The sequence below is a fragment of the Rhinatrema bivittatum genome, chromosome 6 (genome assembly GCF_901001135.1).
Source record: "Rhinatrema bivittatum chromosome 6, aRhiBiv1.1, whole genome shotgun sequence".
NCBI lineage: Eukaryota > Metazoa > Chordata > Amphibia > Gymnophiona > Rhinatrematidae > Rhinatrema > Rhinatrema bivittatum.
Window position 1 is genome coordinate 262,250,429 of NC_042620.1, and position 24,403 is coordinate 262,274,831.

The 24,403-nt window shown below is 44.8% G+C and overlaps 1 protein-coding gene and 1 long non-coding RNA gene across 3 annotated transcripts in view; one reads left to right on the forward strand and one right to left on the reverse strand.

Moving 5' to 3' along the window:
* Positions 1 to 24,403, forward strand: part of LOC115094213 — a 44,968-nt gene that overhangs the window by 12,220 nt on the left and 8,345 nt on the right. The gene's annotated exons all lie outside the window — the stretch shown is intronic.
* The window catches only part of LOC115094209 (ADP-ribose pyrophosphatase, mitochondrial-like), a 32,205-nt gene continuing 10,045 nt past the window's right edge, over positions 2,244 to 24,403 (reverse strand). For both annotated transcript variants that reach the window (XM_029607014.1, XM_029607017.1), the window contains 5 exons: positions 12,345 to 12,431; positions 11,895 to 12,006; positions 11,582 to 11,728; positions 4,157 to 4,241; positions 2,244 to 3,974 (listed from right to left, as the gene is read on the reverse strand). In XM_029607014.1, coding sequence (XP_029462874.1) covers positions 3,826 to 3,974; positions 4,157 to 4,241; positions 11,582 to 11,728; positions 11,895 to 12,006; positions 12,345 to 12,431 — 580 coding nt within the window. In that variant the 3' untranslated portion in view covers positions 2,244 to 3,825. The remainder of the gene's footprint in view (positions 3,975 to 4,156; positions 4,242 to 11,581; positions 11,729 to 11,894; positions 12,007 to 12,344; positions 12,432 to 24,403) is intronic.

The following is a 24,403-nucleotide window of genomic DNA, read 5'->3' on the forward strand; positions in this document are numbered from 1 at the left end:
AAGTATGCATGCATCTCGGTTCTGGAATAGCAAGAGCTGCTGGGGGAAGGAGTGAGGTGCATGGGGGAAAGAGAGGCTCGCAGTGATTTTACAAGCTTTATTCTAGTGCCATTTTCCTATCAATTCCACAAATACCAAAACAAAATATGCATACAAACCTTACATACATTTATTTAAAAACAAAACCAGCAGGAGACAGTGTTACCATGCCAAATCCTTCATCACCCTCAGCCAGATCACATTTGCTAGAACATGTTACAGGCGTATCAGAGAAGAGACAGAATCAAAAACGTTTAAAATCCTCAAAACCCGCTCTATAAAGTGTTCCTAATTAGAAGTCTCTTGCCCTCACTTCTGCCACTGCAGGTAGGAAACCGGTCCCTTCCTGGTGCCTTGAGGACTACACCATATGTCATCAGCCGTGTAAAAATACAATCAGTCAGTCACCAGGAATGATGAAAGAGCGATGTACTGCGCTGCCCAGCTCTCAGTGCTGCTACCCAGCCCAACAGCATCAGGACACTTTCAATGGCATTTGCCTGTATAAAAAACTGCCTTCCTCTGTCCAGTGAAAAGTATGTGCAGGCATAACCCACGTACTTTAAAGCCAGGTTAAACAGAAATACTGCCATGGGCATGTAACAGCATGCATGCAGTCCATTTGCAAATGCACGTGGACTGTTTTGACCCCGCCCAAACAGCAGGCACAAACAACACTGGCAATTTTTTGCATGTGAATTTTGCAGCTGCTAGTTTAAAAAAAAAAAGGGGGACAGTGTGAAGGGGTTCCCTTTGTTTATTTTATTTAAAAATATTTGTTACCCGTGCCCTCTGAAGAAGTGCAGGCCAGGATACATAATTATATCATAAAGTGTATAGAAAATACATGGATACTGAAGACTAAAATTAATTCAGAAAAACAGATAAACAATGAGAGCCAAAGATCCACTCATGACCTGCCAACACAAGAGCTAAGGTAATTTAATTAACATGAGTTTGAATGCCTTCTTAAAAGAAGGATTTTCAAGGCCTTCTTGAACGTTAGCAGCAGGGAGAGAGTTCCATAACGTCGAGCCGGGAAAGAAAAATCCCTTTCACGTGCCTCAGCTCCATATACCAGTAGATGTAGACCCGCATTTGAAGACCTAAAGGTTCTCTAATGTGCATATATTTTGAGGGTCAATTGGATCCATGGGGGAGCCAGTAGTCCTCAACAAGTTATAAATCAAGAAGTTATAAATCAAGAAGGCCACTATGTATTGTGGCCATCAGTGTAGAGGTTGGAGGACAGGAGCAATAGGATCACTCACTGCCACCATACAAGCTGCTGCATTTTATATAGTCTGGACAGGGCAGGTTGTCATTGCAGGAAACCCAGTGTACAGAAAGTTAACAGTAATCCAGACTAGAAAACATAAGAGATTGCCAGACCGTGCGGAACTCTGGAGGATCCGATCGAGCTGTAGAACATGAATTGCCATGCATGAGGGCTAAAAGTGCTTACGTGCACTGCAAACAACATGGACTAGTCAAAAGTCACCGCGAGAAGTGAAGAGCTAATGCTAGTAGAGGGGAATACCCTGTACAACACACTAAGGGGCCGATGCAATACAGTGCACTTAGCCCAGCGCACTGTATAACCCACAGCTGGACGTGGGTTGTAGAGGCGCCAACTAATCCCCTTATGCAATAAGGGGATTAGCACCTCTACAACGCACGTCCAATGTGAAGTGAAACTAATAGCACTCATCACATGCAAATGCATGTGAATGAGGCTATTAGCTATTCACTCCCTATGCAAAAAAATAAAAATGTGCGTCTATGATGCACATTTTAGCAATCAAATTAATACCTGCCCAGAACAAGTGTTAATTGCTGAGCGCTACTAAAACTAGTACAGAAAAGCAGAAAAAACTGCTTTTCTGTACTGCCTCCTACTTAAAATCGTTGGGATATTAAGTAGGAGGAGCAACTCTTTAAAAAAATATAACAAAAAAAGATTTAAAAAAGCGCTGGCAGGGGTTAGGAAAATGGACGCTGATAAATTCAGCATCCATTCTCCGAACCTGACTACCAGCACCAGAAGGAGTGTATAAATCAATATTAAAGGGTCGGGCACAATATTAATTTATTCACTCCTTCACTTATTTTGCCCATTGGTCCTTTTCACTGACATGTGACAGTAAAGGGACCAATCGGCAATAAGTGAAGGAGTGAATAAATTAATATTATGTACCAGACACTTTAATATTGATTTATACATTCCTGGTGCCCATAGTCAGATTTGGAGAATGGTCGCTGAATTTATCAGCGTCCATTTTCCTAACCCCTGCATGTGCGCTGGTTAGGAAACAGGTCGCTGATAAATTCAGTGTCTGTTTTCTTAACTGGCGGACAGCCACCTACAGCGCACCTCTCTCCTGCTGTCAAGGAGGCACTAGGGGCGATTGCGTGCCCCTAGCGCCTCCTCAACAGCGCGAGCCCTAATTTAAATATTGCATCGCACCCCCGGGAGAGGTGCCTAGGGGCGCATTATGAAAGCGGGCGCTGAACACTCAGCGCCCGCTTTCAGTGCAACATTTTTGCATTGGCTCCTAAGAGTGATACTGCAAGGGTTAAAAAGATATTTCTCAAAGCCAAGGAAGGGTGAATCTGAAAACCAACTGCACCGGCGGCCTGGAAAGAAGAGAGGGAAACGCAGAAGTGCAGGGTGGAAATAAGGCAGAAACTACACAGAAAGCCCTGAATCTGGCTCCAACCCCATGAACTTTTCAGAGAAATGTCTGCTACAATTAAACCCCTTCCACGATATAAACTGCCTAAAAGCAGTGACAGACAAAAAAAAAAAAAGTCTACGAGGTGCGAATGGGCCCTCCTGCAGTCGCATCTAAACATGGCCACGATAGCAGAATTAATTATTTTTCTAAAGGACATCAGCATACACAGTCCCTTGCCCCAAAGAGCTTGCAATCTGAAATCTGAGCACAGGAGACGTTAAGTGGCGTGCTAAACCTAGTATCGTAAGAGGACGGATGGAAACATGGTTTCCAGCTATCCCTCTACCAGCCCACCAGAATGCTGTCGTGTGGGGCAGAGTTCGGCTCCTGGAAAGAAACAATGTTTGAGCTTGTGATATAAAGTACCCATAAAAACAATATTGTAGTGCATGATCTCTCAACACCATAGAGTTCCCTTCTTTTAAATGACTCTTTTTCAGAGATTCCAGTCATGTGGGACAGAATAAAGCCCTCAGAGAATGAACACATCTATCTATAAAATGGCGTCTTATTGTTTCAGGGGTAGGCAAACTATGGCCCATGGGCCAGAAGAATGTAAAAGTAGCCTGGCACACAGGAGTATATAAAAAACAAAAAACACAAAAAAACAAAACAAAACCCCAATTGTCACCTAGTCAAAATTTCTCCAGATGAGAGCTGGCTCACTGACCCATTTTCCCCCCATCAATCAGGTTATGCCACAAGAGCAGGAATCCAATTTGTGGGCCTCCCTCCAATCTATGTGGCTGCTGCAGCCCCACGGGTGCGTGCACGCATGCATGAACATACCGCTGGCCCCAACAGATGGGACCTAAGCTCACTGTATATAGATCCTGCCCTGAGCGCCATGCAGGCCTTATATACACACACTGTGGAAACAGGACAGTTCTTGCACCCATAGAAAAGTTCAAAGCTGAGGCACCTTTTACCCTGGAAGAAAACGTGAGAGCTGTGGCTGGATTCAGTATGGACATGGTTGATGGTAATGGGGAATTTAGCATTAGCTGTGTAGGTGTTCCATTGGTGGCTGTGGCAGGAAGCCGTGGTTTTAACACCAGTGCGCGCCACGGTGCTCTGCCACTAGCTGAAGGAAGTGGATGTGGCTGGCGTACAGCTGCAGCTGCTTGCTGATATCCACCCATTTCACACTGCCTGCATCATCCCCAGCTTCCAAGGGCATTTCATCCATCACGTTACCTATAAGCAGTAAGAGAAAGAGAGAGGCCCTTAATATAGTTTGGTTTTTTTTTTATACATAACAGTAAATTTTTGGTTTTATCTTCTGCATAGAGATTCAGTTTAGTGATGGATCACACAAACAACAACATTAGCGAGCTGTAATGGCAGCATAAGACCAGCAAGCGCATACGTGCACCTACCCAAATCGTCATGGTAATTCACAGCTTCCGACTCCATCCAGGCATTGTCTGTGTTCCTAGGGTCATCAACGTAGCCCCGATAGGCCTATCAGGGGCAGAGGGACATGGAGCGAGTCACATGCGAGGGATGAGAAAAAAAAAAAAACAAAACAACACATACATCCCAATTATTTCATTTCTTAATTTTATATCCCATATATCCCATTTTTCTGTGGAAATGCTCAAAGTGGGGTCCAACAAAATAAAGTTGTACGATATTAGCACAACAGAATAATTAAGATAGTGGTTCATTAACCAGCAATTATAAGACACAACAAAACAGAAATAGGCACCAAAACAAAAACTCAAGCTACTAAACTCAATGGTAAATACAACTATAAAACTATCAGAACACTGAAGCATGAGAATTCTAAGACTCAATGGTGAAGGAGAGGGGGCAAGGGGATACAGAAGCAGACTCTTAAGCAATTTTGCTTTTTCCTAAATATTTCTGTTCAGTGTTCCCCAAGGAAGGGTTTGGAACAGGACTGCAGAAAACTGCGACAAATAGGAAAGGAAACAGACATAGGAAAATTGGTTCTTACCTGCTAATTTTCGTTCCTGGAATACCACAGATCAGTCCAAACGAATGGGTTTTGCATCCCTACCAGCAGATGGAGGCAGAGAATATTAAAAAAAAAAAACACAACTTTTCAGGCACTGCTGCATAACAGAGAGTGCCACCTGCAGTCCCTCAGTATTGGCCTGTCCCCAAGCCAAGATAGTTAACCTCAAAACTTAACCCCACTCCTCATCTAGGGCGAGCAGCAAACCAAAGTTGGAACCCCCTTAAACCGTTTTCTCCTCCTTAAATTAGGAAAAAGAGCAAACTCCATATTTACAAACATTTTAAGTTTTGCAGCATCAGCATCCAGAAGCAAGAATAGTCTTGCAAAGAGGCGGGCTTCTGGACTGATCTGTGGTATTCCAGGAACAAAAATTAACAGGAAAGAAACAAGTTTCCTTTCCTGTTCATATCCCAGATCAGTCCAGACAAGTGGGATGTACCCAAGCTCCCTTATACTGGGCGGGAATCCGAAAGACCTGCATGCCATACGCTCTCCCCAAAGCACAACCTCCTCGGTCCCCGAACATCTAATAGGTAATGTTTGGTAAAAATGTGTTCAGAGAATCCCATGTCGCCACCCAACAAATCTCTTGCGGTGATATTAGCTGACACTCTGCCCTAGGTGAATGCATCCACAACCCCTCTGGCACGGTTCGACCTCTACAGAGATAGACCGAAAAAAATCACTTTCTTTAACCATCGCACAATCATGACCTTGGAAGCCTTATCTTCCTTCTTTGCACCACTGAACAAGATAAAAAGATAATCTGAACATCAAAAACTGTTAATGATCTTAAGGTAATGTAAGAGTCTGATGAATGTCCAGCAAATGCAGCTCTCTTATATACGGCATATCAGAAGTCAAGGGAGGAAAGGCTGGCAACTCCACCAACTAGTTGAGATGAAACGCTGAGATGACCTTTAGTAAAAAGGAAGTCACCGCACACAAAGATATCAGTCGTCCGAACAACAAGACCTACAACTCCAAAAACCATCTAGCCAAACAAACTGCCAACAAAAGATGATCTTCAGGGAGAGATCCTACATGGACGCTCTCCTTATTGGCTCAAAAGGAGATTCACTTAGAACCTGAAGCAGTAGATTAAAGGTTTCAGGAAGGACACATCCAATGAACCGGTGGATGCAAATATTTCACTCCTTTAAGAAACCGGACGACGTTGGATGAAAGGCCAAAAGGTCCCTGCAGCTTATCTTGAAGACACCCCAAAGCTGCCACTGACTAGGAGCGAATTGTAGGCAAGATCCTTTGTCAAGCTCCTTTGGAAAAAAGGCCAAGCTCTGAGAAATGTTTACCTGTAAAGGTCCTACACCTTCCTCTACACATCACAACTCAAAAACTTTCTACACTAGGATATAATCAAGAGAATTGGCTGGCCTCCTAGCCTGAAGCAAAGTAGCAATAATCTGCTCCAAGAATCCTTTTAAACATAAGTGCCTCCTCTCAAAAGCCAAGCCGTTATACAAAGCAATCTGCCAGATCCAAAAAGATGGCCCCTCTGAAATCCCTAAGATGACCCAACTGGACAGGACTGTCCACCGCAAGATGAACCAGATCCTCAAACCACAGATGATGTGGCCACTCTGGCGCTAAAAGAATCACCTTTCCTAGATATTGCTCTATGCGATGCAACACATGGCCTACGAGAGGGCATGGGGAAACATATACAGCAGAAGCTCTGTCAACCTTGGCTGAACCAAAGTATGGATCCCCTCGGCTGAAGAACCGCTCCGCCTTGGCAAGGCCTCTGGATGCCATGAGATCCATCTGGGGAGTGCCCCACCTGGCACGAATCAAGGCAAAGGCCTCCACTGACAACTCCCATTCCCCCAGAACCAGCTGTCGCTTGCTGAGATAATCCACCTGCACAATGTCCACTCCAACCATGAGAGACGCTGCTAGGCCTTCGACAAGTTTCTCTGCCCAGACAAAAAGTTCTTGGGCCTCCAGAGCTACCGGATGACTCTTCACCCTGCCCTGATTGATGTACACCACCATCATTCCATTGTTCGAAAAAACTTGCACCGCCACGAAGAGAGACTGGATCTGGAATTTCCCTGAAGTGGCAATGGAAGCTGAAAACTCCTCCGATAGTGGATTTCAAAAGGACAAAGGCGCCCTCTGTAAAAGACTGCATGTGAGCCAACACTCACAGAACCAACTCCAGCATAGATGCCATAGAACTCTGGACCTGCAAATAATCCCAGACCCTGGGAACGGCCCACCGCAGCAGTCGCAGCACCCGAGACTGCTAGTCCGAATTCCTGTCCAAGGTAAGGAACACCTTTCCTATTTGGGTATCGAACCGCACTACCAGATATTCCAATGACTGGGACAGCACCAGATGGATCCTTGCTAGGTTCACCATTCAGCCCAGAGACTGCAACAAATCCAAGACCTGTGGAATCGAGTGACAACACTCCTCTCCCGACTTCGCCCGGATTAGCCAGTCGTCCAGGTACGGGTGAATTAGAATCCTTCCCCCCTAAGCGCCACCACCATCCCTTTCGTGAAAGTTCAGGGCGCTGTCAAAAACCCGAAGCAAAAAGCATTGGGAACTGAGTATGCTCCACCAGCACCGTGAACCTCAGAAACATCTGAAGTTCTGAACGTATTGGGATGTGAAGACAGACTTCCATTAAATCCAACGATGCCAGAAACTTTCCTTTGCGAACCGCCTCAATTATAGTCCGTAGTGTTTCCATTCAAAAATGCAGGACCTGCAGCGCCACATTGACTTTCTGCAGATTGAGAATGGGCCGAAAAAAAAATGTCCTTTTTGGGAACTTCAAAGTTCACCTTTTTCTTGCTGCTCTGGAGGAACTAGGACAATTGTGTCCAGGCACCTCAGCCGTTCCAACATTTCCCGAACTGCCTCTCGCTTGATACCATGGGACAATATGTAGGCTTCCTTGACAGGGTAAAAAAAAAATAATTCTAAGGCGTAGCCATCTTGTCATCTCCAGAACCCATTGATCTGACGATATCTTGGTTCACTCCTCATAATAGAAGGCTAGTCTTCCTCAGATGGCTTCCAAGGAAGAGTGGACCAGCGTGACCTCATTGAGAGGCCTTACTCTCTCCGGTCCCTTGACCGGTACTGTACTGAGAGGGTCTATGTATCCCCTGAAAGGACTGCTGTCTCTCCCGAGCCTTGCGTCTGCCCCGAAGCTACAGAACTCCTATTACAGCAACATCTTTTCACATCTCGAAAGGCAAGATCTCGGCAGGAGAGTCTATCCTCAGACAACTTATTCCCTTTGGACTCTCCCAAATGCTTCATTAACTGCTCTAAAACCACCAACAGCTTTCCCCTTTAAAAGGAAGATTACACAGCTGCGACTTGGACCACCCACCCACAGCCTAGTGGGCATCTTGACAGTGACAGAAGGATGACTTGCTGCTTTTGAAGGAGCTGCAAAGCTACCTCCTGTATCTGCTTCAGCAGGTCCCGCATGTATTGGCCCATCCTCATTGTTAAAAACTGCATTTTTGAACTGAACAATTCATTGTAAATCATTCACTTCCATCTTTGGAAACTTTACCATTCTACAGGTTAATACAACATGTTAAAGTTCCTATCTTTTCTTCTTCTTACTCCTAGTTGTACGTATCCTTGTTTATTGTAACTGTATTTATAATATGTATATTACATATTTGGTTCTATGTTCCAGTTATTACCCCATTGTTTACTGTAAACCGGCTTGATGTGATGTTATCACGAATGCCGGTATAGAAAAAATCAAAATAAATAAATAAAATAAAATAAAGAGCTGATAGGAAATTATGGAGGCATTGAGCATGGCTCTATGGAACCCCTTCCTCCCAAGAAAGTTCAGAGTACTGGACTTCTTCCCCGGGGCCACTGAAGAGCAAGTCCTGGTCTTCTTGGCTTCCTTGAGAACAGATTTGACCACCACAGATTGGTGCATCAGCTGTCTCTTGTTGAATCTGGGAGTCTTCTGGATGAGATAAATCGTGTCTGCCTTCATATTGGTCGAAGCCACAGAGATAGAGTTCTCCCACATCCTAGCCTGTTCCTTCTGAAGGAATCTGTGAACTGGGACTGCCACGAACTGAAAGATATCCAGCATCTTGTTTCTGGTCTCATCCTCATGTCTGTACCGTAAACAAAATAGACTGCCATTTTCTTAACAAAACCTGTGAAAGATGTCCTCAGGAGGGGACTTCCTTTTTTCTGATGGAGGAGAAGGGTCGGAGGGGAGACCAGATGACAACTCTTCAGAGGGTTCACCGGAGTCATAGCCGTCCCCTCACGAGTACTCAGAGTCTGGATTTCCCCTGGTTTGCTGGAAGTGAGAGCTCTTGGGGTGCCAAACACCAGCCAAGGTCCCAGAGGCTGTTTGGGCTTGGATCTCAAAGAATGATGACAGCCCTGGTAAGTTTCCTCTCCCAATGAACTGGATATCAGTGGGGCAGTGGGCACTGACCCTGATCCCCTTTTGGGAATCAGCATCTATCTCAGCACTAGTACTCATGCAAGTGCCTTGCTGCTGGGCAATCGGAGGGAACACCCCAGTGCTCTTGAAGGCCCTGCAAAGCCTTCTCCAAGGCCTACTGGATCTTCTTATCCACCTCCTCCTCAAAGATCGCTAATGCTAACACCAACTGGAAGGTAGGAGGGGCGCAAACATCCTCCTTGGAACAGAGAGGAGTATCAGTGGCTGACACCAGGATCACTGGAGACTGACGCAAAGCCTGGGATTTTCAAGAGGAAGAGCTCTCCTTGCCATGGGACAGCTTAGGGGAGCTCTTGGCAGGCGCTGGACCATCCCCAGGCATCAACATAGGCTGATGCCAATGCTTCTTTGGCTGCCCTCACTGCCTAGCAATAGAATTCCTTGATGCTAGTGTCACAGAGGCAGAACTTTTCACCTTCAAGTGGAAAGAGCTAGACAATGGCCTGTTCTTTGGGTTCTCTGACGGCCACCAGCACCAAGGGAACATATGGTCCCTCCTGATACCAATGACGTAACCGCCACCCATGCAGCTTAAAAGTTCCTCGATGTTAATGGACTGGTCTTCTGGTATCCAAAGTGTTTTGCCATCAGTTCCAAAACGGGTCCGGCGCCCATTCTGGATCATGGCTGCACATTTATAACACCCATGGATATCACGCAATGCCCCCGTGATAGCCATAGTCCTGTAGTCCTGGGCATCGCTGGAACCCACTAGACATGTTTTGACTGAAAAAGAACTGAAGCAAAATCAAACTCTATGGTGGCAGTGGAACGATACCTCTTGGATACCAAATGGCACATCGCTATGGAACAGAGAAACAAAATGCACAAAAAAAACCTACCTAAAGAAATATCAGGTAAGATGGTGGGCCCCCCCGATGAACAACCCTACTGCCAGAAAAAGTCCCTGAAGGCCTAGAAGCAGGAGGAGTGAGGCAACCCCTCCCCCCCCCAAAAGAAAACCAAAGAAAAACCCATGACCAGAGTGTCCCCACATAGAATAACAGCATGCATGGGCATGCTCAGTGAAAGTTTTAGTTTTCATAAATTTTCCGGGCTGGACTCTATCAGATGATGTCACTCTTGTGTGAGGACTGCCATCCTGCTTTTCCTTGGAGAAAGGAGGGTACCAGTGATGTATCACAGGGATCAGTGCTTGATCTGTGTTTCAGTTTATATTTTCATTAGTGATATTGCTCAAGGGCTGTCAGAAAAAATGTGCCTTTTTGTGGATGATACAAAAATCTGCAACACGGTAGATACCCTAGAAAGTGTGGAAAACATGAGGAGGCATCTAGTGAAGCTTGAGAAATGGTTTTGGATCTGACAGCTAAGATTCAATGCTAAAAAAATGCAGGGTCATGCATTTGGCTTGCAAAACACCCAAAGGAAGCAGTAGGGGCTGACGTTCTTCTGTGCTCAAAACAAGAGCGGGATACAGGGATGATCATATCTGATGATATTAAACGGTGGCCCTTCAGCCAGACAGGTAGATAAGATGACAGCAAAAGCCAGAATGATGAATGGAGTGCATAGGAAGAACAATAGCCAGCAGGAAGAAGGTGGTTATATTGCCTTTGTCCAAGACTCTTGATATCTTATTTGGAGTTCTGTGTACAGTTCTGGAGACTGCACCTTTAAAAAGGATATGAACTTGACAAAGTAGGTCCAAAGGGCAGCTAATAAAATGGTCTTCATCATAAAGCATATGGGGACAGACTTAATCTAAACATGTATACCTTGAGGGAAGGAAGGGAAATGCAGATACATTTAAATACCTCCAAAGAATAATACACAAGAGGCATGCTTCTTTTAATTGAAAGGAAGCTCTGAAATTAGGGACATTGAGACGAAGGTGAAAGAGAAAAGGGAGTAAGCTCAGGAGTATTCTAAGTAAATATTTCTTTACAGAAAGGATAGTTACGCATGAGCCATCCTTCCTGTGGAGATGAGAGCAGCATCAGAATTCAAGAAAGCTTGGGACAAGGAGATAGGATCTCTGAGGGATTATAAAGCTGAACAGGAGATATGGATGGGCTGTAAGGTTTTCATCCTGCCGTCGTGTTCTGTTTCCATAGTAACCATGGCTAGGGTACATCCTGCTTAAATAGTCACAGAGAAAACGTGATCAGTCATACATGTGAACAGAGTAACACACACAAGCAGAGGAAATGTGATCAGATGTATGAGGGGTGAGAAACGCTCACAAGACATCACTAATGTAAGTACAGTACCAAGGATACATCAGTCTTTTGACCTGTACAAGCAAGGGAGTGGAAGAAGCCCCAAGGTTTATGGAGGTGAAGGAACTGCCTTACCACAAAGTGCTCCTGGCTGAAGAGCTGCTGCAGCTGCTCCTCCAGCCGTTGCCTTTCTGCGCTGGATTTCTGCAGCGAGTTCAGTGCTTCCTCTCCAAACTCCCGCTTCAGAGTGGCACTGATCTTCTCACCTGAGTCCACCATTCCCTGAACCAGACAAACAGGGCATGAAGAATGGTGTGGACATGACAACAGCTCGCTTTTAAAGTTGTTAAGAGCATTTCATACAGCAATAGCACACTCCCCCCCCCCCCCGCCCCCGGTCTCCTTACACTTAAAATCATGTCATACGAGGGTGACTGACTGTGCTCACCCCAGGGATAGCCCATTCTCCACAGTCTCTCCTCTTGATGGCTACAAACTGTAAAATGTATTTGCCTGATGTTGAGTGCTGCAGTTTAATTCCACCGTCATCCCTTTTCCACCTGCAGAGAAGCAAACAAAGGAGGCAGCAGGCCTCAGCTTTAGAGAAAAGATTCCATCTCTTATTCCTTCTGTCTCACCCCATCTCTCTTCTCACTCATTCTATGTCCCTCTCTTGCTCCCTCACGCATGCCATCTCACTATCCTGCCTATCCCCTATATTATACCTTTGGTATCCACGCATTTAACATGCAGCCTCAACATTAATTACAATTTCTACCAGACTGTGACCCTGCTCTGAGCTCTCAGAATGATCCTCTCACCCCTTCCACAGAGATGAACAGAACTTTCTGCAGTGACTTCCCTGCCAGTGTCCTCCACACCCCTGGCAATGGCTCACCTTGTTATAATGGGATCAGCGGCATGGTTTGGGCCCCAGCGCCCCAGGAGGCCCCGGCCAGTGATCCCAGTGCGGCCACAGGGATTTCTGAAAGAGGAGCATAGGTGGAAGTCAGTTAAAGTTCCAAGGGCCAGATGTAATAAGCTGCACTAAGGAAAGCACACAGTTTTACCCATAATCGTGTGCACACAATACTCCCAATACAGCAAATGAGTTTTGCATACATAAAAATGTGCACATAAAAAAAAAAAAAAAAAAGCTAAAAACTGCATATTGCTTAGCGCTCTCACATGGAAATCCCATGCTAATGAAAGCATCATTCTCTAGAGCAGAAAGTTGCAGTGACTTAAATCATGCTGTTTTCTTAACCACTGGAAATTTTACTCTTGGTCAGAGGTGGAATAACATTTCAAATGCTAGTTCTGGTCTATGATTAGAAGCTAGAGTTCCAGTGCTAGGACCTGTAGTCAGGATTTTATGTGCAGAAAACATGCTTTGTTCACAAAACATGTCTTCTGTGCATAAAGGAGACATTTAGTCATACCAATTAGTTTCCTTTCCTTGAGTCCTGCTAGACCAATCCAGACAAGTGGGTTTTACTGAGCACCCTCCCCCCCCCCCCCCCAGCTGTTGGAAACAAAGGAAACACCTTTTTCTCCATGATATTTTCACTGAATAAAGGGAGGTACAACCTGGGCCCTTGCCAATAATTTCTGTCAAAGCAATGGAGCAAGCCCCTAAATCAATAGTACCTTTACCCATACCTTGAGAAGGGAACCTCTACCAGTATTCCTTAGACAGGATGAGATAGGTGAGGAAGAGGAAGCAGAACAGAATGAAAAAGAATGGGTCTAGCTGCTTCCTTAAGGAGAAGATCACAATCCCTTTGCCTCCGAAGGATAGATAAGCAGAAAGAAATATGTGTGTGCAGCCACTATGTTCTGGACTGGTCTAATAGGACTCAAAGAAAGGAAATTAACAGGTATCAATACATTTTTCCTCTCATCATCTTACTAGACCAATCCAGACAAGTAGGATTACCAAAGCTTAGTCTAGCCTGGATGGGAGGAAGTAGCTCATTTCAAACAAATTGAAGAAAAATCTTGTTCAATCAGCGCATAGTTAAGCTCTGGAATTCATTGCCGTAGGATGTGGTTACAGCAGTTAAGTGTAGCTTGGTTTAAAAAAGGTTTGGTAAGTTCCTAGAGGGAAAATCCATAAACTATTATGGTAATTAATAAACAATAGTAGCTTGTGATTTATCTAATGTGTGGGTTCCTGCCAGGTACTTGCGACTTGGATTGGCCACTGTTTAAAACAAGATACTGGGCTTGATGGACCCTTGGTCTGACCCAGTATGGTATATCTTATGTTCTAAGAATCCCCACCTCGAACATAGCAGCTTACTTGGTTTGTACATTCAATATGCAAGGACATCCAGGTATCTTTTTTACAGATATCCTCTGGAGCCCCTGCAAAGGATTCAGCCCATGATGATGCCTGGCCCCTCATAGAATGAGCACGGAACACCTCCAATGCCTTTTGGCCCTTCAGCAAGTATGCTAATACAATTGCCTCCGTGATCCATCTTGGAAGCTGCTTCACCCCATGGGGACCAGTGAACTGTACAAATAGCCTGACTGTTTTCCAAAAGGGGCTCATTACCTTCAGATATCTGAGAAGTATGCGTTGGACTACTAAAGGATGGAGACTGCTCTCTTTACTGTTACATTTGCTCCCCTGGAAGGCTGGCAGTGAGATTTATTTGACCGATCCAAACAAAAAAGCGACACCACTTTTGGGAGAATGGACACAACTGGCCAACAGGAAACAGCTTCAGTAGAAACACCAGGTAGAGGTCTCTGCAAGATAAGATCTGCAGTTCAAAATATATCCGGTAGAGCAAACAGCCACCAGAAAAAACATTTTCAAGGAAAGATCCTTTAGAAAGTCTGTTTCAAAGGCTCAAAAGGGTGAGCCTACCAATGCACTGAAGACCAATTTAAGGTCCCAGAGGAACCAAGGACTGAAATGGAGGGTGGATATGCTTGACTCCTCATAGAAATGGACTACATCTAAATGCACAGTCACAGAGAAACCTTTGACCTGACCTCTGTGGCAGGAAATGGCTGCAACTTGCGCCTTTAGAGAACCAAGTGCTAGCTCCTTGTCTAGGCCTTTTAGAAGGAAGGCCAGAATGTATACAATGTCTGCCCTAGAGGGTGAAACAGATAGCGCTTCATAAAAACTCTCAAAGAGATGCCACTGAACATGCGCAAGAGAGTTCTTTCAAGGGCCAAGCTGTAAGACAAAATGGAGAAAGATCCTCCATCAAAACTGGGCCCTGCAATAATAGGCCATGTCTTTACCAGGTCCACATACCAAGGTCTTCTTGGCCAATACGGAGCTACCAGTATCTCTGTGAACAAGAAATCCTCTATCCTTTAGGAGAGGCCACGGTAGAAAGACAAAGAAGCCTATCCACTGGCCATGGCAGAATCAAGGCATCTATTCCAAGAACTAAAAAACCATCAGCCTTGGAATTCCTGTGGGTTGTCATCAGGTCCACAAAAGGGAATGCCCTACTGGTCCATTATTAACTATGATTTGGAATGCTTCTGCTGAGAAAGTTGGCCTGGACATTTTCTTCTCCTGCAATGTGAGCTACTAAAAAGTGAATCAAATTCTGCTCCACCCACTGGAATAATAGATCTCACGGGCCAACCTAGAATTCCCCTTGCTTGTTCACTGTGGCATTTTTTTTTTACAGCACTTGAACTGAGTTTTCCTTCACTAATGGAAGGAACTATACCAAGGCTAGCCTCATAGCTGTAGTTTCCAGCCTGTTTATGAACCAAAAGGCTTCCTCCTGAGTCACAGGGCACAACAGTAAGCCCCCTCCCCCCCTGCACTCGTGTCTGAGGTTACTATGATCCAGGAGGAAAAGTCCAAATCCATTCCTTTCAACAAATTTGAGAGCATCGCCCATCACGTCAGGCTGTCCATCACTAGGAATGGCATGGCCAGACGAACCTTGGTTCCCCAAGTCTCAGGACTACAACAGGACATCAAGGACAACTGCAGGAAACGCATGTGAACCCTGGCCCACAGAACTAAGTCCAAGGTGGCTGCTGTAAGCCCCAAAAAGTTGGAGATAGTGCCACGCTTTAGGTGCCATTTGCAACAAATGTTCACACTTGCCCTACTATTTTGGTCAACCCTTTTTTGGGTTAGGAAGTCACATCCCATTTTCCTATCAAACTGGTCTCCCAAGAACTAAGGACTGTAAGGGGTTTGGTCTGCTCTTTAAATAACTTACCACCTAACCTAGGCATTCTAAGACTTTGATTATTCTGGCAGATGCCAATTGATTGGCTTTTTAGGGCCAAATCATTTCAAGACAATCATCCAGATAGCGATGCAGCATGCTGCCTTATCGAACCATTATCTTAGTAAATATGCTTGGGTCTATAGACTCTGAACAGCAGAGCCTTGAACTAGAAATGTTGTCCTAGGGCACAAAATCCATGGAACCATGCAAGCTAGGATTCAAATCCTGCTGCCGTTCCTTGCAATCTTGGGCGAGTCACTTCACATTCCATTATCTCATGTACAAACTTAAATTGTATCGCTGGTGATACAGAATTACCTACAGTAATTCTGCTTTGAAGTGTCTGACAGGCGGAATATAAATCAAATTAAAACACAAATCTTTGATCATCTTCCTAAATGGGAATATGAAAAGAGGTCTCTGCCAGATCCTTTCTGCCACTATAACAGCATGACGAGTTTCCATTCTGAAATGGGGAACCTGGAGGCACTTGATGACACCTTTCAGGTCTAAGACAGAGTGGGACCACAAAATAAATCTTACTATCTGCCCTGACCCTGGCTTCTGGCCCTCAGTTGAGACTGGAATCATGACTTCCAACCTTTGAAAATGTTCCACGGTAGCTCTTACCACTTCTTTCCTGGTGATCAATATGCAGGGGGAATTGCAAGATCCAAGGCATATCCCATCTGCACAATATCTAAGACCTGCTGAACTAATGCGATGCAAGTACACTCCTAGAAGAACTATTGAAGCTGACTTTGGAAGGTCGTACCTCATTGTTACAATCAAACACCTCCCAGAAGTGTGGCTTCTTGGCCCCAAGAAAGGAATGATTCCTGCTGTGAAAATGACTCCCCTGGGAGGGAGTCTACTTCCTTAGCCTGAATCTATAGGATTCCCAGAAGTGATTGTGGGTCCTGTTGCCTTGAGACCCCCAAAACAGGGTTTATCCTAAGGAAGCCTCTGGGGCTTGAATTCTCCCAGATACTTGAGCAGCTGTTCCTGCTCTTCATCAATCAGTAACGTGCCCTTAAAGGGTAGCTTATTGAGGCTAGTTTTGGCTATGGTGTCTGTGGCTGAGGGCACTGAACTAAAGAAGAACCTTAAAAGATCATACATTGCATCTGTCAAAAAGCCAATGCCCAATTCCAATTGTGTTTGGCTCTGGACTTTCAGGAAACTGCTGAATCCAGCGGACCACAGCCCGAGTAATATATTCTTCACAAATAAATGGATTGTATGGCCAGTGCTGCCATTGAAAAGGCCCATTTTAGGAAGGTCTTAGTCTTCCTATCCTACAGGTTCTTTAGAGCTACACCACCTTATACTGGTATAGTAGGCTTGGGTGTTACAGCAGACACCAGAACATTCACATGAGAAATCTGGAGGCTCTTGCCCTCCACATGTAGGGGGCACCATTTGTTCATAATTTCACTCCCCTTAAACGTTCCCTGAGGGGAGTTTCTTTTTTGCCAGTGCCATTCGTTTCAAGGTTTTTTGGAGCGAAAAGACCTTCGGAGACTTGCAAATTCTCTCCAAAATCAGATCGCCCTTCATAGATTCTACCTTAGATTTTGACATCTTCAGTGAGAAAACAACTTGAGTAATGAGAGGGGACACCACTTCCTTATGGAAGAGTCTTAACAACAAAGTAGCCCTCATCCTTGGAAGAGCATTTCCCTTTTTCCAAACAGTTCAATGAATTATGAGTCTAACTGGTTAGCCATGCTCAATCCCCTAGGGGCTTCAGAGGAGGTGGAAGGAAATACAAGGCATCTGGAGCCATCCTTGGTCAATTCGAGGTACAATCATGATAGTTAAGAGGAATGGAACCTATGCCAAGCCTCAAGACTGATGGTAAACCACTTCACCAGGCCTCTGCATACACATTACAGGAAAAATACTCTTAATGAGAGGTACCTACATCCCAGGGAAATCCCAGGTTGCATCCCCCTCAGGGAAGAGGGCCAGAGGTCCCCATCTGCAAGGCAGATTCATTAGAAAATGGTGCTGAAGACAGCCAACAAGGGAGTTAGAAGCTGACAGCATCCCCTACCACCTCAGTAGCTGCCTGCTCCTCTTGCTCTGTGGGAACGGAAGAACACAAAAAGTGTGAGATTGAATCTGTTGAAGGAGTCTCTATATGAGCATCACATGTGGGGCAGAATGAGCCCGCCATAGTATAAACATGGCGGGCTCCACAAGCAGCACATCTCTGACTGCGATTCATTCTGGTGGTAAGTTAATCTCTCATTTTGTTATTTTTTTTAAAGGAATCAGAAATAGGCCATGAGGGAAAACTGGTTCAGGTTGCTCTACAGCACTTACCCCTTCAAAAGCAGCCAGGTCCTGCAGATGCTGCACAAAAACACTCTCCCTCTGTGAACTATTCCCAGTAATCCAACTTTTTTTTTTTTTTTTTAAATAAAACCTTTCTGGAGGGTTTGCTACAAACAGGCCGATATAGTAAAATTGGTGGGAGAGCCGGCACTCTGAGGCGAGCGCCCGCTCTTCCAACGCACGCCCAGGCCACTCTTCTGGGCACGCAATCCAGTATTTAAATGAGGGCCTGCGGTAAAAAGAGGCGCTAGGGATACTAGTGCGTCCCTAACGCCTCCTTTTTGACAGGAGCGGCAGCTGTCAGCAGGTTTGACAGCCGACGCTCAATTTTTCCGGCGTCTATTCTCAAACCCACTGACAGCCACGGGTTCGGAAAATGGACACCGGCATAATTGAGCATCCGTTTTCCGACCCACGGGCCGATTTTTAATTTTTTTTTAAATTTTGGGGCCTCCGACTTAATATCGCTATGATATTAAGTCTGAGGGTGTACAGAAAAGCAGTTTTTTCTGCTTTTCTCTACACTTTCCCGGTGCCGGCAGGCGTTAATTTCTGAAAGTAAAGTGTGCGGCTTGGCTGCACATTTTACTTTCTGTATCGCACGGGAATAACTAATAGGGCCATCAACATGCATTTGCATGTTGCGGGCGCTATTAGTTTCAGGGGGGGGGATTCCCTTACTGTATAAGGGGTAAAGCTAGCGCGTCAAACGCACGTCCAAACCTGGGCTAACAGTGCACTCCACTGGAGCGCACTGTACTGTATGAGCCCGAAAGAAAGGAGAGAGGAGGAGGGGAGGGAACTGCCAGAGATTCAGTGAGCAAGCTCCACCCCGGACCACTAAGGAATCTGGAATGGGCCTCGAGGCCTACTCCACCAGGGAAAAACCAAAAAGCCCTGAGAAGTGAAATTGCTCAACAGGGGAAATAACCCAAACAAGCACTGTTGTTGAAGGAGCAGTCCAGCCTCTGCTCAGCTAGGCCGTGACATGAGCACTACAGTAAGCAGAACTGATATTTTGGCTGAGCCCAAGAATAAGATAGATGGGCACTAGGCAAACAGATCTGAGCCATGCCAGCTATATTCTTGTAGGTAAAGTAAAGCTTTAGAGTACACCTAACAAATTTCTAAATAGTCTGCAACCGGGGGGGGGGGGGGGGGGTATGATAGAGGTCTATAAAATCATGGGATGACTAGAACAAATAAGTGTGAGCCAGTTATTTACTCTTTCAGATAATAAAAGAACTAGGAAGATAACTTCATGTAGCAAGTAGCACATTTAAAACAAATTGGAAAAGAGTATTTTTCATTCAGTGTACAATTAAGCTCTGGAATTCATTGTCAGAGGATGTGATTAGGGAAGCTAGTGTATCTGGGTTTAAAAAAGGTTTAGATAAGTTCCTGGAGGAGGACATAAGAAAAAAAAAAAAAAAGAACATAAAAGTGTTGCCATACTGGGTCAGACCAAGGGTCCATCAAGCCCAGTATCCTGTTTCTAACAGTAGCTAATCCAGGTTACTATTACTTGGCAAGTACCCAAACATTAAACAGATCCCATGTTACTAATGTCAGTAATAACAAAGGCTATTCCCCCAAGTCAACTTTATTAATAGCAGTTTATGGATTTCTCCTCCAGGAACTAATCCAAACCTTTTTTAAACTCAGCTACACTAACCACATCCTTTGGAAATTACAGATCTTAGTTGTGCTGTTAATCAAGCTGACTTAGGGAATAGCCACTGCATATTACTGGCTTTAGTAGCATGGGCTTTATTTAACGTCTGGGTACTTGCCAGGTACTGGTTACCTGGATTGGCTAGTTGGAAACAGGATGCTGGGCTTGCTGGACCCTTGGTCTGACATAGCAGCTTATGTTCTTATGGTGGTGCTTTAAATATTTTGAGGGTAATTTTCAGACAAGCTGTATAGGCTAGAAGTCTGTGGGTATGTTTGTCTTGATTAGACTGTAAGCTCTATTGAGCAGGGACTGTCTTTTTGTACAGCGCTGTGTATATTGTGTAGCACTATAGAAGTGTTAAGTAGTAATATTCGTGAAAGGTTGAGAACCACGCCCCTAGAACACAATACACCAGGGGTCAGGAACCTTTTTGGCTGAGAGAGCCATAAACGCCACATATTTTAAAATGTAATTCCATGAGAGCCATACAATATGTTTAAAACTAAATACAAGTAAATGTGTGCATTTTATGTAAGATCACACTTTTAAAGTACAATAAGTCTCTGAAAATATTACACCAGGCCTTAAGACACCAATACATCTCCTATTAGGAAAACGGACCAAGTCAGGCTGCTATAGAGTCCTACACAGAAACTACACGCCAGCAGAAAACCTCACCTGAATCACGTGCTGTCCCTCACCTAACATAGAATAAAGAGACCAAAACGCATAACAAGAAGCATGCAGACAAAAACTGAATTGGAAACTGCAACAAGCCAGAGTCTCTGTATGCAGTGTAACAAAGGAAAAAAGAAACATCACACATCCTTATAAAACAAATCAAGAAATATAAAATCATCAGCAGTAAAACTGTACTAACAAAAAGAACATATTTCGAAACAGCTGATGAGTGGAATATCCAATAATTAAAAACTCATATAAAACATTTCCAGATACCAACAAAATATTTCAAAATAGCAGACACAAAGATCCAGTAATGAAAAATAATAAGGATACAAAAAATTTTTTGCTCTGCATACCTGGGAACGTTTGATATCCAGGTGTCCTGAGATTGTTCTGAATTAGCAGGAGGTGGGGTGGTTTGCTTGGAACTTTCTCCTCTCTCAGTCACATACCAGCGCTCTCTCTCACACTGGCTCTCAATGACACACCTATACACACATGCTCTCAGTCACTCACATATACAAATGTTTTTTCTCTCTCACTTATATAGGCTCTTAATTACACATTTACACACATGCTGTCTATCTTTTCACGCTTACACACACACAGGCTTTCAATCACATAAATACATGCTGTCTTTTTCTCTCACACACAGACTCTCATTCACATGCTTACAAACATGTCCTCTCTTTCTCTCATTTACACACAGGCTCTCAATCACATACTCACATGCTCCCTCACCTAAATCAGCTCTCAATCACACACAGACACACATGGTCTCTCTCTCTCATTTAAACACAGGCTCTCAATCACATACTCACATGCTCCCTCACCTAAATCAGCTCTCAATCACACAGACACACATGGTCTCTCTCTCTCATTTAAACACAGGCTCTCAATCACATACTCACATGCTCCATCACCTAAACCAGCTGTCAGACACAGACACACATGATCTCTCTCTTACTTATACACACAGGCTCTTAATCATACATACACATGATCTCTCTCACACACAAAGGATCTCAATCATACACACATACTCTTTCAAACAAACAGGTTTTCAATTACAAACTTACACATACAGGTTCCCAATGGTAAACTTACATTCATGCTCTCTCTCTCACAGGCAGGCTCTCAATCACAGACATACTCTCTTTCACATATACAGGCTCTCAATCATTCACATACATGCAATCTCTCACTCACACACACAGGATCTCAAACACACATGCTTGCTCGCTCATTCACTCTCTCTCTCCCCCCCCCCCCCGGGAACTCGCGGCAGCAGCAGCCACCTCCCAACGCTAACCTCCTTCATTTTCAGCCCTCGCGGAGGCGAAGGCGGAGTCCCATCGGCCGCGGTTGAAGATTTTCATTTTCCTCCGAGCCGCGCTGCAGTCTTCTTCCCGCGCAGGCACCCGATGCTCTCCACTTCCTCTTTCGGGCCGCGGGAAGAAGAGAGCACCGGCGTGCTCTCTTCTTCCTGCGGCCCGGAAGAGGAAGTGGAGAGCATCGGGTGCCTGCGCGGGAAGACCCGCGCAGGCACCCGATGACTCCAGCGCTGGCACCCGGCCGGCTGACACCCGATGACTCCCGCGCAGGCACCCGGATGACTCCAGTCGGCGTGCTCTCTTCTCCTCCCCCCCGCGGCCCGGAAGAGGAAGTGGTGAGCATCGGGTGCCTGCGCGGGAGAAGAGACCACGTTAGTGTGGTCTCTTCTTCCCGCGCAGGCACCCGATGCTCTCCACTTCCTCTTCCGGGCCGCGGGGGGGGGGGGGGGGAGGAGAAGAGAGCACGCCGGTGCCGCTGACTCCAGCTGTCCTGCCGCGTTCCGCCCGGGCTGACAGCATTTTAAGCCCGGGCGGCGGAGGACCGGGGAGCAGCTGGGTCAGCGGGGAACCGCGAAGTATGGCGACACGTGTCTGCGAGCCAGATGCAGCCCTCAAAAGAGCCATATCTGGCTCGCGAGCCATGGGTTCCCGACCCCTGCAATACACCCTTGTATTGGGACCTGCAGATTAGAAAATAGAAAAAAAACTGAACTGTTACAGATCCCTACACAGAAACAACATGCTAGCAGATTAAGTCACCTCAGTCACATAGGCAAAGCAGACTTTCATCAAATAAAGAATAAATAATCACAAGTTAGAAATAGACAGACAAACGCTGAACTGGAAATCCAAAAAGGCCAGACTCTGCCTGCAGTGCAACATTGGAAAAACAGAAATGCATACTGTGCAAAATACAAAGACATCAAAAGACTCACATTTCCTGAGAAAATCAAACACTTCCCACAAAAGAATGAGCAGGAAAAAATCCTGGGAAATCAGAACAGTCACATTTATATACTTCCTCATCCAAAGGAGACACTGGGAGCTTTACAACAAGAATGTAAAGCATAAAACATCTAAAAATACACCATCATAAAATAATTAACAAAATACCATTCTCACACCAAAGGTTCATCCAGTCTCTACTACAAAAACATAGAAACAAAATGTTGAATCTTGCCAGAAGGCTAGAAACAATCAGACAAGGTACAATATGGACCAATACCAAAACTTGAGAATTCTTCTCGATTGTCCTCTCTTTAAACTGTAATTTTATTTTGTTTATCACTGTTATTTTATTTAGACTTTTTTTTTCTTATTTAAAACATTTTTATTAAAGCAAAGGAAGTATAGCGGTACAATAATACAAACCAAACCACATGCAACAAGAATATCTGCACCAATAATGAAATTACAAATTCAACATGTACTCCAGTGCTTCAATAGGAAAAATTTTTTTAGAACATTGTATTCCCACCCTCCCCTTCCCTCTTCTCCTCTCAGCATGTAAGACAGTAGACTAAGGTTATAAGATGGTGACACCGATAAAGAATAATATCTTTGTTATACACCATGCAGTGTTAAAATTACGTATATACAAGGGAGTGCGTATAGTCAGACTCCAGAGAATCTGAAGAATTAGACCCCATAATCATGTCCCGGTCAGTACTGCGGACATCTTTACTCCTGAGCTGCCATCCAGACCTGATATGATCCCCAAGTCTTGAGAAATGTTGGCAGCCGGTCATGATGAGTTGCAGTAAGGCGAGCAAGTTGGTAAGTACCATGAAGTGTCTGTTGAACCTCAGGTAGGCTAGGCACCAGGCTATCCTTCCAGCGACGCGCCAGTCTGTGGCAATGAAAACTTGTTGCAGAAAACGTTGAGCGTCCTTGCTAATAGTTTCCAGTGGAAGACTCAAGAGAGCGTGCCAGGGTTTGACCAGTAAAGGCATGGATAAGATATTAGAAGCCCAGGTAATAATCTTCTGCCAGAACGTAGATACCCGTGGGCACTGCCACCACACATGATAGTATGTTCCTACCTTTCCACATTGGCGCCAGCAGTACTTCGATGCAGTAGGAATCACCCTGTGTATTCTGTCCGGGGAGTAGTGCCAACGGTAGAGCATCTTGTAGCAGTTCTCTTGGAGCCTAGCCGATATAGAGCATTTATACGCATTCAAAAATATGAGATCCCAATCTGTGGGTGATAGATCTTGCTCAAGATCCGCAGTCCATACAGTTTGTTGGCGAAATGGCAGTGCCGTGCGTCCTCCTAGGATCTGGTAGATATTTGAGATAAGTCCGTTGATTTGATTGGCATGTGAGCAATAGTTTTCAAAAAGCGTACTGGTCAATCGCATAGTACCTGTCCTAAGCGCCCTTTTAATAATGTGATACAGTTTAGCATACAATAGAAAATCGACAGAGTTCAATGAATAGCGAGAGTGCAATTCCTCAGGAGACACCAGCGTTCCTTGATTCTGTACATGTTCTAAATGGGAGATATCTGCTTGTACCCATTGATAGGCTGCTTCTGTCAAACAGGGCTTAGGGAGCAGTGCATTAGCAAATATATGAGTAAGCACAGTATAGTGCTCTGGGCCAACAAGAAGAGGTTTCCATTTTACCCATAGTTTAAGTGTGGTTGCTAAAGCTTAAGGTATATAAGTGATTCCCTGCCACGTAT